Raw genomic sequence first — 14,234 nt, forward strand, 5'->3', positions numbered from 1 at the left:
AGCACAAAGGAGTCTGACAATTGCCCATTAGTTCTGACAGCGGCAGTCGGACAAGCATAAAGCAAGACGATCCATGAAATAAACTCCTCTCCCAAATTCATAGCACGCAATACTGGAAAAAGATAGTTCCAATCAACACGATCAAACGCTTTCTCCGCGTCCAAGGATAGCACCGCAACATCATCATCCATATCCTGTGCATGTGTCATCAACAACAATAAGTTCCTAATATTGCTAGAAGTCCTCCGGCCATGAACAAAGCCCGATTGATTAGTGTGCACTAACTTCACAAGAAAATTTTGCAAACGAAGGGCCAATAGTTTTGCAAGGATCTTATTATCAGTATTAATCAAACTGATCGGACGGTAATTCGAAGTCAAACAACCATCTTTACCCTTTTTCAGAAAAACCGATATAATGGCATGACTAGTGGAAGCAGGAAGCAAACCTCCCACCCTGGAGTCTATGAACATATCCCGCATAAGTTCTACCACTGAATCAGGTAAGATCTTATAAAATTCAGCAGGCAGACCATCCGGTCCTGGAGATTTGCCCGAGTTCATCGTCCCAATCGCAGTTTTCAATTCATCCACAGTCAAAGCCTCACTCAGCATTGCATTCTCCAAATCATTCACTCTAGGTATCTCCAATCTATCAAAAAAGGAACCATTCAATCTATTGACACCCAACTCACTTTGATAGAGTTTCATATAATACTCCCTAAAAGTCTCATTAATCAATTTCGGGTCACAAGTCACCTGACCATTCTCTCTATTAATAGAAGTGATAGATCTTTCTGATTGCTGTTGTCTTAATCTATAGGCAAGCCAGCGATCGCACTTTTCACCATATTCAAAATATGAACATTTCAATTTAAACAAATCCTTCTCAGACCTTATTTTCAAAGTTTCATTCAATTCTCTCTGTAGTGTCCTCAATCTTCTCTTTTTTTCCATGTTCCCAGAGTCATTAATCATCTCCAGTGAAAGTTGCTTAATACTTTGTTCCAAATCCATACTTATGTCCACCATATATTTCTTCCTGCTACTGGACAAACCTAGAATTAAGCCCCGCATTGAACATTTAAATGCCTCCCATACTGTCCCAACAGACATACCATCTGTCCTGTTTTCCACAGCAAAATGATCAGCCTCAGATCTGATTTTCTCCACAATCTTTTCATCTCGAAGAATTGAGGTGTTCTTTTTCCAACAAAACGATCTAGGAGTACTGAACTGCAAATCTACGTTCATAAACACTGGTGCATGTTCAGTGACAGCAATACAACCAATCTCACAGCTTTTCAAATTCAGGGTTGCTGAACCAGCCGAGAAAAACATGTCTATACGAGAATGTGAGCCATGAGAACTAGAATAAAATGTATATTCTCTCAAATCCCCATGAAGCAATCTCCAACAGTCTTCTAATGCAAATTCAGAAATAAGTGAGCTAAAGGAACAAAAAGTCGGGTCTCTTCTGATAGCAATATGCGGCCCACTGCGATCCTTGACATTATCAATAACCAAATTAAAGTCGCCTCCCACAATAACATTCTGACAAGCAAAATCCTGTAACATTTGAGCCACTGTCCCGGAAAATGTGCCATCATCCACTGAAGGGGCATAAACATTGCAAAGAATATACTGTACTCCCTGAACTTCCACCAAGAGCACGATGACCCTACCCTCTTTATCAGTGCGAGATTTCAAGACCTTAATCGGGGAGTTCTTCCGAATCAAAATAGCAACCCCCCTGCTCCTGGATGAATAGCACGAGACAAAAAATTCCCCAATCCAACCTTTGCGTAGCAAATTTGCATCCTCTAACAGTAAATGGGTCTCTTGGAGGAAATGTACATCACTGTGCATATCTTTCAAACAATTAAAAATCATTTGCCTTTTGAGCGGATTATTTAGACCATTGATATTCCACGAGGAAACAGTTAACTGATCAGTCCTCTCCGACGGCATTGCAAGGAAAAAGAGAAGACAACAAAAAAAACTGTACTTATAAAAATCAAAAACCCACCCCCACCCCCGCTCGCAGAAATATGAATCCAACGTCAACAAGAACTAACAAACCTCAAGCCACCCCCGATACCTCTCCCAATCATATATAGATATCCTCAACCAGAAAACCCCATAGTTAAAAGGAGCCATATAGACTCTAAGGAACCTAACAGCAACACATAACCTGAATCACATTTAGAAACATCCCGAACAACAGGTGAAAAAGGATTACCAAACCCCACGTTAATAAAAAGCAAGAAAAGGAAGAAAAAAATCTACGAAAACAGTAACCGAATAAAATAGTAACGCAAATTATAATGCAGCTACACATGTAACTTAAAATCATGATACAATCCAGATTCCTTTCAAAAGACCAGCAATATAGCATATTAGAGATCCATCCCGCCGCTACAGTTTGAACTGCGAGCCATCAGTCACAATATCTGAACAATGTCCTGGATGTAACTAATTAGACAGCAAAATGAGCCCATTTCTTATGGTCGGTTAGAATAACCAACACCAGTTTTGATTGACTCCTTCAATACCAATTATTATGTTGCCATCCCATATCTGATGGTAAAGAATCAGCCACAACTACCCTTTACCAATCACTGCAGAGCAGCCCTGCAGAAGGATTCCTAACTCAAGGGTCACTGTACAAGTGTCAAAAAAGAGAAGCTAGCACACAAACATAGTTGGCAATGTGTGCCCAATGTCTGTTGGCAACTGTACTACAGCATAACAACTAGTGTCACCGGCCTTGGGAGTGCATGGATGTAGCTGCCCCCACCCTCCCCCCCCCCATGGGCTGAACAGTGGTTATAAGGACTCCCATATGACGCTGTCACAATTTCTTTAATGTGTCCAATACCATGTTTGGAATGCATATGACAGTGCGTAAGAAATGCTGTTATCAAATTTAGTCCATAGCAGAAGCATGCCAGATCCTATGGCATTTTTTAAAGATCCACAAATTCGTCGTTCCGTGCATGCATTTACCCACACTGAACGCGAAAGGGGGGCATGGGGTGTAAACAGGTGAAAGGGCACACGTAAACAGCGGTACACGTTCATAAAACTCCACTTAAGTATGAGTATGTCCACAAATGACATAAGTCTACTGCACAGAATAAAAATCGTCTGCTGTAGCCCCATATCTGCTGCAAAACCCCCGATCAGTAGTAAGGCACAGGACCACAGTACAGACCACCAGTATATATCCCAAAGTCACATTGAGGGCTTTTTGCCACAGAATCAGGAACACACACCGGACACTCCGAAGTACCTTCTGCAATAGTGTACATATGTGCATTCCACAAAAAGAGACGATCCTTCCCCAAGTAACTGTGTTTGCCATAAGTTTGACAGGAGAGCATTGAATCCCACTCGCATCTCCCACTGCACCTACAATTCGTTCATCAATCCGTCTACAAACGGTGCGACTGCACTGGTGTGCCCCATGACCTTGGGAAACACACTCTCCTGAGCGCCTGTGTGTCTGCGTGATCCGTAAGCTCCAATGCCATGATGGGAGAGCGGCACCAGAGACCCAGCAGCCCCTCAATCCTCACAGTAGAGGCAGGAGGTACGGGAGGTCGGCCGCAAGGCCCGGCAAGTCAGAAAAGCCGTCCTCATGCAGCACACTTCATGAAGTCAAGGCAGACCACTACCGCCACCTCCGGAGACACGTACCTTCGAAATTCGTCTGCATTCGGCAGATAAATCATCCTGCCGAGGTCAGCCAACCCCGACTCAAGCGAACCGCAGCACAGCCATCCGTGGGTGGGGGGAGGAGAGCCGGAACACGAAACGCGATTTCTCCGACACCCTTCCCTGATACGTGACACGATGCGTAATGAATAGGAGTTAGGAGTGATACGCGTCACACGGCATCAACGTGTCATAATGCGGGTCCTTTTCTTTACCTTCTTTTCTCTTTTGAACGATACGAATCTTCATGAATGAACGAACAAGCACCATCGAACGTAGTAGCGAATTCAAAGCCTGCAAATGAAATCAACATCCGGCGCCATTTTCTTGCATGCAATCCAATGTAAAAAAAAAAAAAAAAAAAAAGGGGGGGGACATCAATGTCAAATCAATCAGCAATCGTAGCAGAGTTATCCCTAAGAGCCTCCAGCCAAGACAAAGCTTCTTTTGGGTCAGAAGTTATTTTCTCACCCTCCGGCAACATCAAAGTCAATGCATTATATTTGTTCAAAAAGGACTTCACCTTCAGGGATTTTACCAAGTCTTTCACCCCCTTAAAGCTCTTTCTAACCACCATGACTTCTTTAGGGTAATCTGGAAACACAAATATAGGTTTTTCTCTGTAATAGGCAGATCCTTTTGATCTAGCAGCAAGCAGCAGACCTTCCTTCTTCCTGGCCAAAACAAAAACCACCATTATGTGTCTAGGCCTAGACCCCGGCTGTTTACCAATCCTATAAATATGATCAATATCCTCTTCCTTAATCGACAGCAGGACAAAGCAATCCTTGAAGATCCTGGTAACTACTGAAATCAGGGACTCAGCTCCAGGGTCTTCCTCCACTCCAACCAGTCTGACATTTCTCTCTCGCAATTTAAAGTCCATTTCCAGTCTTCGGTCTTTTTCAACATGAAGGTCCTTCTTCAAATTGTTATAGGCCCTGTAGCTCCCTGCCATCTCCGAGGTCATTGAGAGCGATTTTCTTTCCAACTCCTCCACTCTGCCATCCAAATGACACACCTTAGTGTTCAATTCAGCCAAGTTAGTTTTATCCTCAACCATATCCAGGGATACCTGCTTCAGGAGTTTATAGATGTCCTGGCTGCTAGGATTATCTTCTCCCATCTCCATCAATTGTTTCTGTTTCTTGGAAGTAGGGTTTTCCGGTTCATGAATTTTCTTTTTAGAACTCATTATCAATCATGAAATAGCTTCAGGGAGGGGATCAGGAGCTGCAGGTTCAAGCTGCTGTCACCTTGGCCAACATTCCGGAAATCCCATAGGGATTTGTATATACGTCATGGAACAGTATAACCAGAGGTGAAGATAGGGGAGTTCTCTAGCTGTTGTTGGAGATGGAGTTTTGGATGGAGCTGCTCTCTGAGAGATAGATCGAGAGACTTTTGGATGCAGTTCTGAGATTGAGGGAGAATCCGATGGCTTGTGGGAGATCGAGAGCTTGAGGAAGCATTCTGGTGAGGCCTTGATGAGATCGATCTGGCAGCGAGAGACCGAGGCCTGGCCCTGACACTGACTGACTGATTGCAGGAGTAGCGGGAGTGGAGAGCTTGCACAGAGCAAAAGGGGAGTATTGATGAATAAGACATGGGTGCACGGGGGAATTAGAACAGACTCACACAAAGAGCTTTAGGTTTGGGAAAGGGGAAATCAGACAGGGATTGTCTTAGAGAAAGTGAAGCATGGTGTGGAATGGAGAGGAATGCTGAATGCTGGCACTTGCCATATGTACATTGCATTAGACACTGATAGCTTGCATTAGAAGCCTGTAAGGCTTATAGTTATTCACTGCATTGTAGATTTGCACCAGAAGCATAAAAGGTGCAAATTCGATATTTGCATAGTCTAGTAGTGCTTGCATCATCATGATGCATTCTTACGTATGAATAAATGTATTCTACTGTTATAATTGAATTGATTCATGTGTTTTCTTTGTGTCTTATATTATTGTGCCTATAGGGGTATGTTAGGAGTAATCTAGAAGTAACAGTGCACAAAGACCCTGAGATACGAAAGCAGGGGGGTATAGTGATCCACCCCCCCCCCCCCCCTAGGAGATTGTCTAAAACCGGTGCATGGTTGCCCATGGGGGGGCTAGACTGTGATAGGATTTGTTTTAGGACTAGCACTATGGTAGGTGTATTTTTCTCCTTGCTTTTAATTGGCCTCCTGTATCCATGCTTGAGCATTTTTGCATTCTGTGAGGGAGCTAATCTGAGTCTGTCTATTCTGGATTATGTGTGCCTTTTACACACGATCTGTGTCCTGAATCATGTATTCTATGACTGGTGTACCTTCCTCTTTACTGCTAATGATGAAAAATGGCCGGTACCTATGCTAGAATGCAAGTGCCCATGTCGTGGACTGCTAATGTTGGCCTTGAAATGCTACTTCTTTATCATTCTTATTACAGCAAGAATGAAGAGAGTAAGGAGAGTGAAAGTGAATACCGTTGGCTATTTTAATAGCTGCAAGGTAATATGCCAAGCTATGTGTTGTGATCGCGGTGACGGGGGCATGACCAGATATTCTGGATACCTTAATTCATTTGGCTTGATGGAGGGGGGCCCCCAAAGGTGTCTGTGCCGCTGGCCCCCAAAGTGCTTAAGATGGCCCTGCCACTGGAGCCGGGCCTGGTCACATATTTAGTTCTTGAACTTCTATTGTTACAGTCTTGTGTGCCCCCGTTTGATCACCAGGATCAACTTGCACAATGATCACCACTGGTGATTTCCTATGACCTACGTGAATACTGTCTTCAGATTTACCCATTATGAGATCACTGAGGTCAGAGTTACGCAGCATGTAATTGCCAGTCCTAGAAGGGAAGAAAGTATCTAACAGCAACTGTGAGTCAGGAGCTCGCTGGACTTAAGTAACACCACAAGAAGCATAAAGTTGCTTATACGGCATGCCTTTTGATTATTCGTGCAATAGCCTTATCTTGCATAAATTAGGCACCAGGTACTTTGGCGAATAGCTCTCTGATTGGATGATCTTAATCAGTGCTTCCTTAAAGACCTTGAAAAGGAATCCCCCCCTTACCAACAATCTCCGCTTGGAGACTCCCATTGAGATAGTTAGTCTAGTCAGGCATTATCATTGGATGACCACACATTTTTAACTTCTTGCTCATTTAAAAAAAAAAAAAAAACAAAGACTATATTTACAAACACAGATTGAAACATTCCATTTGCACACTGGTTATGTAATTCAAAGTTGGATGTTGCGAGTGAAACAGTAGTTTAGCTCCGGGGGTAATTTGTATTGCTTTGACCTCTTTATGTACATTCCAATGTAAACCTGTATTTCAAACGCACAAGAGCCAAAATAATCTTACCTCATCTCCTTCTTCAATTAGCGCCTGTATTGTATTAAACAAAGATCCATAAGCTCCCACTGACACAAGGATTTCTTTGTACGGGTCAATCTCTCTGCCACACACTTTACCATATACTTGCGACAAAGCTTTCACCAAGGGAGGATGGCCCTGAGAAATAAAGACAAAGACTTAGCTAAGAACGAAACACAAAATATAATACCTTTATAATTAGCAGCTGCATGTTTTGCAAGGAATAATTTCATTTATAGTCTCAAATAAACAACTCAAACAACATCCGGTATGTTACATTTACCATACAAAAATGTACATACATTAGTGGACATTCAGAAACATCTACCGAGTGCTTCTATGGAAGAAGATGGCTGTGGCGGGTGCCCATGTAGCTCACTCCATGCTGTAAACTGGCCCATGCTGGCCACAAGTGAATAAACCTTTTTCTTGACTGCCAAGTGAGGGCATCCATCTGGCACCATGAGTAAATTGCTTCTGGGCTGTGGTAGTGGACTTGGTAATCCCAGGGTCCCAAAACAATGGGGAAATCGAACTGTCCAAGAGACCAAGGCAGGTGGAAGACTGTGGTCCTTCGAGGAGGTAGCCCAGACCAAGAACACATTTATTTTGAACAACTTGCCAACTGCTACTCACATTTTGCTTTAAAAACACTTCAGTGGTATAAGTTTCAGTACTAGATGCGGGAGAGAGAAGATGTAAAAGATAACCGTATCAGTGAAAGAAAGTAAAATCTTCAAATAAACCTTTTAATATCTACAGGAACATCTGAGGCCAATATGGCGATAGGCTGTTCTATTAATCTCTGTGGTAAAGGGGGCACTAGTGGCTAGTTCCTCCCACACACGTTGGAGTACTACACAGGGGAAGTTTCTTAAGGGTAGTTGAATTAATGGAGCAGAAACCAAGAATTACAGGCAAATTAATGCCTTCCCATCACCCTGTCAAGTGGGGTATCGCATTTGCGTTGCATACCTTGGTGGTTCTTAGGGTCTCTTGGATCCGGTGATGCAGCCGTGTTGGTAGCACTGCACAGGAGACACAGGAAGCACACCAAGCCAGTCAACACACACAGACCCTTTGGATGAGCTCCCTGTGGCATTTTAAGGTGTACACCTGTATTTTTGTGGTACAGTGACAGTCCAGAGCACTAACAGGGGTGCCTCCAGTCCTGCAAAGGCTTTTATAGCCTTCCGTCTGGCCTCCCGCGTCGCAGCACAAGAAACGTTGTCCTAGTAAGCAAGGCACTCAGGCACGCACCCTGTAGCCAGGGGGCTGCCCCTCTAATGGCTGTGTACTCCCACACCCCCACCCCCATCTAGAGACTGGCTGCAAAAGGAGGAGCCGCCAGTGGCGGTACAGGCACCAAGAATCCCAGGTAAATGAGGCAGTGCTGGGTGGGTGGCAGGCCCTCACATGGCATGTCTAACACTTGTAGGTTGGGAACAAACAGTATAGCTTGCTTGTGAAGCGCTTCAGCTGAAGTGAGAGCAGACTGTTGATCTTGTTAAACAGCATAAGGCAGAGAGGTTGTGAGACGGACTGCGCCAGACTTGGTGGTTACCTCTCCTACAGTCAGAAGGTTGGAGACCCTTCTAAAGCTGTAAGGGGGAAATAGTGCCCCATTTTTGCTGAAAACAGCTGAGTCGATTTCTCCACAATAGAAGCATCTCTGGCCTTTCCTGAAATAGCCGATTAATGGCCACCCCTGTAGAGTGAAGAAATAAGGGCTGATACTCAAACCATCTTTCCTACTACAATTTAAACTTTATGTCACAATACGCCACTTCTTAAGAATACTCACTGTTGGGAAGGAGCTAGCGCCTTCCTTCATTCCCAAGCGCTTTAGAACTAGGCAAGTCTTCTTTTAACTATTTCTAAACACTACAAGAGTCCAGAGGGGAGGAGGGGCACTAAGAAGGCAGTTATTTAAATAAGGTGTAAATAACTATTAGCTGAATACTTTTGCAAAAATGTTAAATTGTATTTAGTTTTTCTCAAAGTACATTAAGGAGCAGCAGGCTCGGTTCCAAAAGGAATGCAACCTGTGCTCAAAATAGACTACATGCATTGCTGTGGTGCTCTGCTAGTGCTGGCAGGCCAGCACATAACTTGGCAGCTGGTTCCTATCCATCAAAAAACACCGGCAGGCAGGGGCTCATGTACACAATGTAAAAGTATGGGAAAATACGGTTTTAACAGGAATTACTAGACCAGATAAAATAGGAGTATGTTGAATGAAGTATGGAGAGTATGACAGGAACATGTGTTTATATATAAAATGTTTATAATATAGCAAAATTATGATAAATAGGAGCTACAATGTTTTCTTGCATAGGCTAGCAGTATGCTAACTAGTTTGCCCTAAACGGAAACTTGCCCATGCAAGAAGGAAGACTGCAGCATCCCTTGTAAGGGAAGACGGACAGTTTTGGAGGAGCCATGCCAGTATCCAGTAACCAAGTTAAACAGTATATAAGACTCCTACTTGGCATCAGTCTACATGAGCTGGGAACGGCGAGGGACAGGATGCCATTAAGGAGCAGAGTTCTTTGCCCCCTCCTCATTTTCTGTAAAGATTAAACTATTTATCCTTGCAAGATAAAAGTCTCTTGGCCTTAATTCCCTAGAGGGGTGAACTTTAAACTGGTGTGAGCGTGATTGGGGGTACTCGTATAATTAAGGGATACCCCTGTAAATTGGGCTACATGTCATCACCTTACCATAGCCTGTGTCATGTTAAAATGACCACTGACTATACCGGTGGATTGGTGAACAATTCATTAGTAAAAAGCAAGCAGCAGGACAACAGCAAACCAGACATTATGAGACTTTGACACAAGCGAGAACCCACCTCTCTCCAAGCACCGTTCTCTTATACCCAAAGGAACACGTGCATTTCAATAAAAGGAGAGTTCCAGACAGAGCAGGGAATCATTCCGAAGCAATGTCAGAACCAGGGAACAAAGCTCCAGCATACAAGTCTTTCATACCAGCTTCATTCTCACACACAGAGACAGTGTTATCAGGAAAGACAGCAAAAGTGATACATTTAGTTCAGCTGAACTTTTTTATTTTATTATTAAGTGTTATGGTTAACACCCACCGTTAACACCGTCTTTCAATAAAACATTGTTCACATTGCATTACACTTACATTGTATTTAAATATGCTTAAAATACAATTTAACATACTACTTAATAACAATTCTCACATACATTTCAGTATTATTCCATTATTAATAATTTAAAATGTACAATTCTGTTAAGCTGAATATACTCCTCAGAGGTTCACACACAGTCTGAGGCAGGCAAGCACACTTACAGTATAACCACTTCTGTCACCTGAAGCCACTTTTCCTAAGAAAAGTGAAGCCTAAACCTTGCTTGCATATGTCAGAAGGGAAACACATCAGAAGCAAGAGATGTGAAGGTGAGCATAGCTACACACTAGGCAAAAGACCTTCATTTTTAATGTTAAAGGTATTTACATAGAGCACTGTCGCCAACGAAATTGGTCCCCAGGCACTCTGGCGGATCTGTGAACAAGGAGGGCGGGTTCGTTAGTTGGGAGGAGGTGGGTAGGAGAGTGTGAGAAGTGGTGTGCTGTTGGCGGCTTCAGTTCGGTATACACCGTGCGCTGAGCTTTAACCGGGAGAGACCATGTGTGCTGTAGGTGCCGTTTGTGTGTTGTAGATGCAGTGTGGGAAAGTGCATGCGGTTTGCTGGGCGAGAGATTGTTGTGCGAGGTTTTGGGTGCGATGGGTATACAGAAGTTTGGAAAGATTGGGTTAGTGGGGTCAGTATCCTGTGTCAAGTACATAATCTTTCATTTGAGTTGCATTGCTGTGGGAGGGGTTGTTGCTGATTTCCTTTAAAGGCCATCTGACTTTGGTGTGTGATGGCGCGGCACCCTCCCAGTTGTATCCTAATGAAAATTATAGAATGTGATAAGGTGCGTCTATGTCTCTCCCTTTTTCCTAGCTATCTGTCGTGCCATAAGTCTGTTGGAGCTGGGAGTGGTTCAGGGCCAGGGTGCTATTGACTGAAGTCATGAAACCTGCGTTTCAGTCTGCCTTTGTATTTTATGTGGTCCTCCTCTCTTGGCTCTTTCTCAGTTGGTCGTTCGGTATGTCATGGAGCATCTTCCTTAAATTCTATGGTTTAGGATTCCAAGATGGCCGCCGTCCCCTGAGGGTGCACGCACTTGAGCTCTGTCCGGGCCATGCAGCTAAAAGGTGTTAAAGCAGCAGTATAAACCGTTCAATTCTTATCCCTGCTTCATCCCCCAACATCCGAGGAGGTGGCACCCAACTCTGGGTTTGTTTCAATGATAATGATGTGTTATTTCCCGTGTGGCGAATTCAGTGATGCGGAACGGCTGAGGGTAAGCGGGAAAGTGAGACTTCCGCGGAGGCAATCTGAAAGCAACAGTGAAGAGTAGCCCCCGGCTCTCGGCCATAAGGCGGTCCGATTGAGCTGTCCGCTGAACATCCTGGGCTGCACTGCAGCCCTGTAGCTTGGAAAGAAGCTTGGAGGTGACCAACCCCACCGAGATCTGGACCCTGGTGGGTCGGGGCCTTGGAGCGGCAGTCACGACCAGGATCCAGCGGCGGGGCAAACAGCAGAGGAAGCGGACAGGCGGCCTCCTCCGGTAAGTGGGAGAAGAGCGCGCGAGGCAGCGGGGAGGAGCAGGCTCCGGCACAGTGAGAGAGGAGCGAAGGAGAGACGGTGGGCAGTTTACATGGCTGAGAAATACTGCCAGTGGTCCAGGGCTTCAGCTCCCCCACAGCCGGGCTATCACGTGGGGGGCTGGTCCCAGCTGACAGGCGGACCCGTTGCTGTATTGAAGTCTTAAGCTCCATACTACGTGGGAGTGAATCGTGGGAGTGAATCTGGAGCTCCATAAAGTGTAGCGGGCTCCCCCTGGCCAGACTGAGGAGTGCACACAAGTGGTGGAGGTCTGCCAAGAGTTGAGATTTAGTGCAGAGGCCCTTCCGTCCTGGTGAGACATGGGTAACGTTTGTGCCTGTGGGCAAATTTAACCCTCAAGGAAAACTTTCCAGATCGCAGTGTGTTGGAACACGGCTGAAGTTAGACCTCACGCTCTGCAACGGGGGAACTTAATTAATGAACACAGAATAAATAAGCCCGCTCTTGCAGCTGGTCAGATCGCTGGACGGTCTACTGGAAATTAACCCTGCATATTGGCTGCATCAAGGAGGTGCAAACAAGTGGAGTACCGGAACTCCATTACCATAACATATGCTGAGGGATGGCGGAGACATGTTCGCAGAATAGCTCCCCGGGGGCATGGTTAGCATTGGTTCCGTGCCCTCACAGCATCTATACCTTCTTCACAACATTTATACAGCACTTATTAAGGGTTGGGAATCACCTATCAAACAGAGCTTCTGCCTCACTTATTTGAACTGCCGGGGTTCCTCCTGTGGGGAGACACAGATGCCAGGTGCAAAGTCAAAAGGTGCCCCGTCAAGAGCCAGGAATACACCGAAAGGGGGAGAGGGACAGCTGGAGAATTGTTGGAGGCGTCAGCGGGTAGAAGATCCCCAGAGAGAAGGGGCGATAGACGAATAACACCTGTGAGAGAGCAGAACCAAACACTACAATGGTGCTGAATAAAGAAGAACTTCAGGAGTGTTTGAAAGGGATGGAGAGCCGTATGATGGCAGCCTTCCAGGATCAAATGGGGTGCAAAAAAAGGGAGGAACTATGCTCCTCCCTGCAAGAGGTCAGAAGGGACATTACATAGCTGGGGGAGAGAGTGGATACAGCAGATGCAGGGCTCAGAGATTGCAGAGGACTCGAAATAGACCAGTGTACTTTTGGATCATATTGCTAGGGCAACGCACAACTTGGAAATCCAGGCAGAGGACCTTGAAAATAGATCCCGAAGATCTAATATAAGAGTCAAGGGACTGGCCGAGACAATTGGTGATCCAGACATGAAAGAGACGATGCAAAATTGCTTCAGCAGTCTGCTATCTGGCACCCAGCCAGAGGACATACTCGTAGACAGAATGCACAGAGTTGGTCCCAAAAAAAGAGATCTGGGTGCCAGACCGAGGGACGTCCTCTTGGCGATGAGATGACCTCCTATATCGTGAAGGAAGAAATTCTCTGTGCAGCAAGAAATCACCAGCCAGTCACCATCAATGGAACGTAAGTCCAGCTGTTTTAGGACTGGCCTAACCACTCTACACAAAAGGAGACTAATGGCGCCGGTCACAAGAGCGTTGAGCGCCAAGGGGATTACCTACAGATGGGTATACCCCCTTGGGTTACAGTTCACCTGGGAGGACAAACAGCAGCGCATTAATACCTGTGAAGAAGGTATGACCCTACTACATTTGGAGGAGGGAGATCCGCGGGCAGTCGGGAACCCAATCCGTAATCTGAGGGGAAGTGGACACAGGCAGTGGGAATGGGCATCCACCCCCACCAAAAACGCAGAGCAGAAAGTTTGAGTAGGGACCCCCGACGGAGATGATCACAGTTACCAGGAAGAAAAGGAGTCACACAAGGACTAAAGCTTCCAAAAATTAACATGGGGGAGGCAGGAGAGAAAAAATATGAGTAACCAACGAGAACTGCAAAGCAGACCCTGATGGAGGGAAGGGACGACTCATCTTGGAACTCAATTCAGGAAATACATATGTCCTGGTGGAACACTAGTCGGACTGGATGTGAAACTCAACGCCCCAACAGGGGAGCAGAGAAGGTTCTGTGGGACCTTGTTCTGAAGGGTATTGGGGTGGGAAAGGGGATGGCGAGGGGGGGATGGTTTGGTTGTTTACTTGGTTAAATGGGTTTGGGTATGGATTAGTGGCGGTGGGGAAGAGAAGGGCACATTCCTGGAGACAGCAGGTCCGAAAGCAAAGGAAGCCCAAACAAAACTTAGATGGCTGAACTGCACCTCAATCACCTTTTTGCAGGAAACATCTTCTCCCAGAGGACGCAAGAAGATTGTCCCACAGAGTGTTCCCCGGACAATACCATGCCTCGAGTGGGAAAAAGACCAAAGGGGTAGCCGTACTAATCAGAGCCAATTTAATATTTAAAAGCAAGCAATTTATAGGGACTGGGAGGGGCGATACTTGGTCCTGAAGGCGTTCATATTAGAT

At 45.3% G+C, this 14,234-nt stretch overlaps 1 protein-coding gene across 10 annotated transcripts in view; it reads right to left on the bottom strand.

Annotated features, from left to right (window-relative positions):
- The window catches only part of KYAT3 (kynurenine aminotransferase 3), a 597,660-nt gene that overhangs the window by 281,004 nt on the left and 302,422 nt on the right, over positions 1-14,234 (bottom strand). For all 10 annotated transcript variants that reach the window (XM_069641743.1, XM_069641748.1, XM_069641750.1 and 7 more), the window contains one exon: positions 7,079-7,228. In XM_069641743.1, coding sequence (XP_069497844.1) covers positions 7,079-7,228 — 150 coding nt within the window. The remainder of the gene's footprint in view (positions 1-7,078; positions 7,229-14,234) is intronic.

Source organism: Ambystoma mexicanum, chromosome 1q (genome assembly GCF_040938575.1).
Source record: "Ambystoma mexicanum isolate Mex_15411 chromosome 1q, UKY_AmexF1_1, whole genome shotgun sequence".
NCBI classification, from domain to species: Eukaryota; Metazoa; Chordata; class Amphibia; order Caudata; family Ambystomatidae; genus Ambystoma; species Ambystoma mexicanum.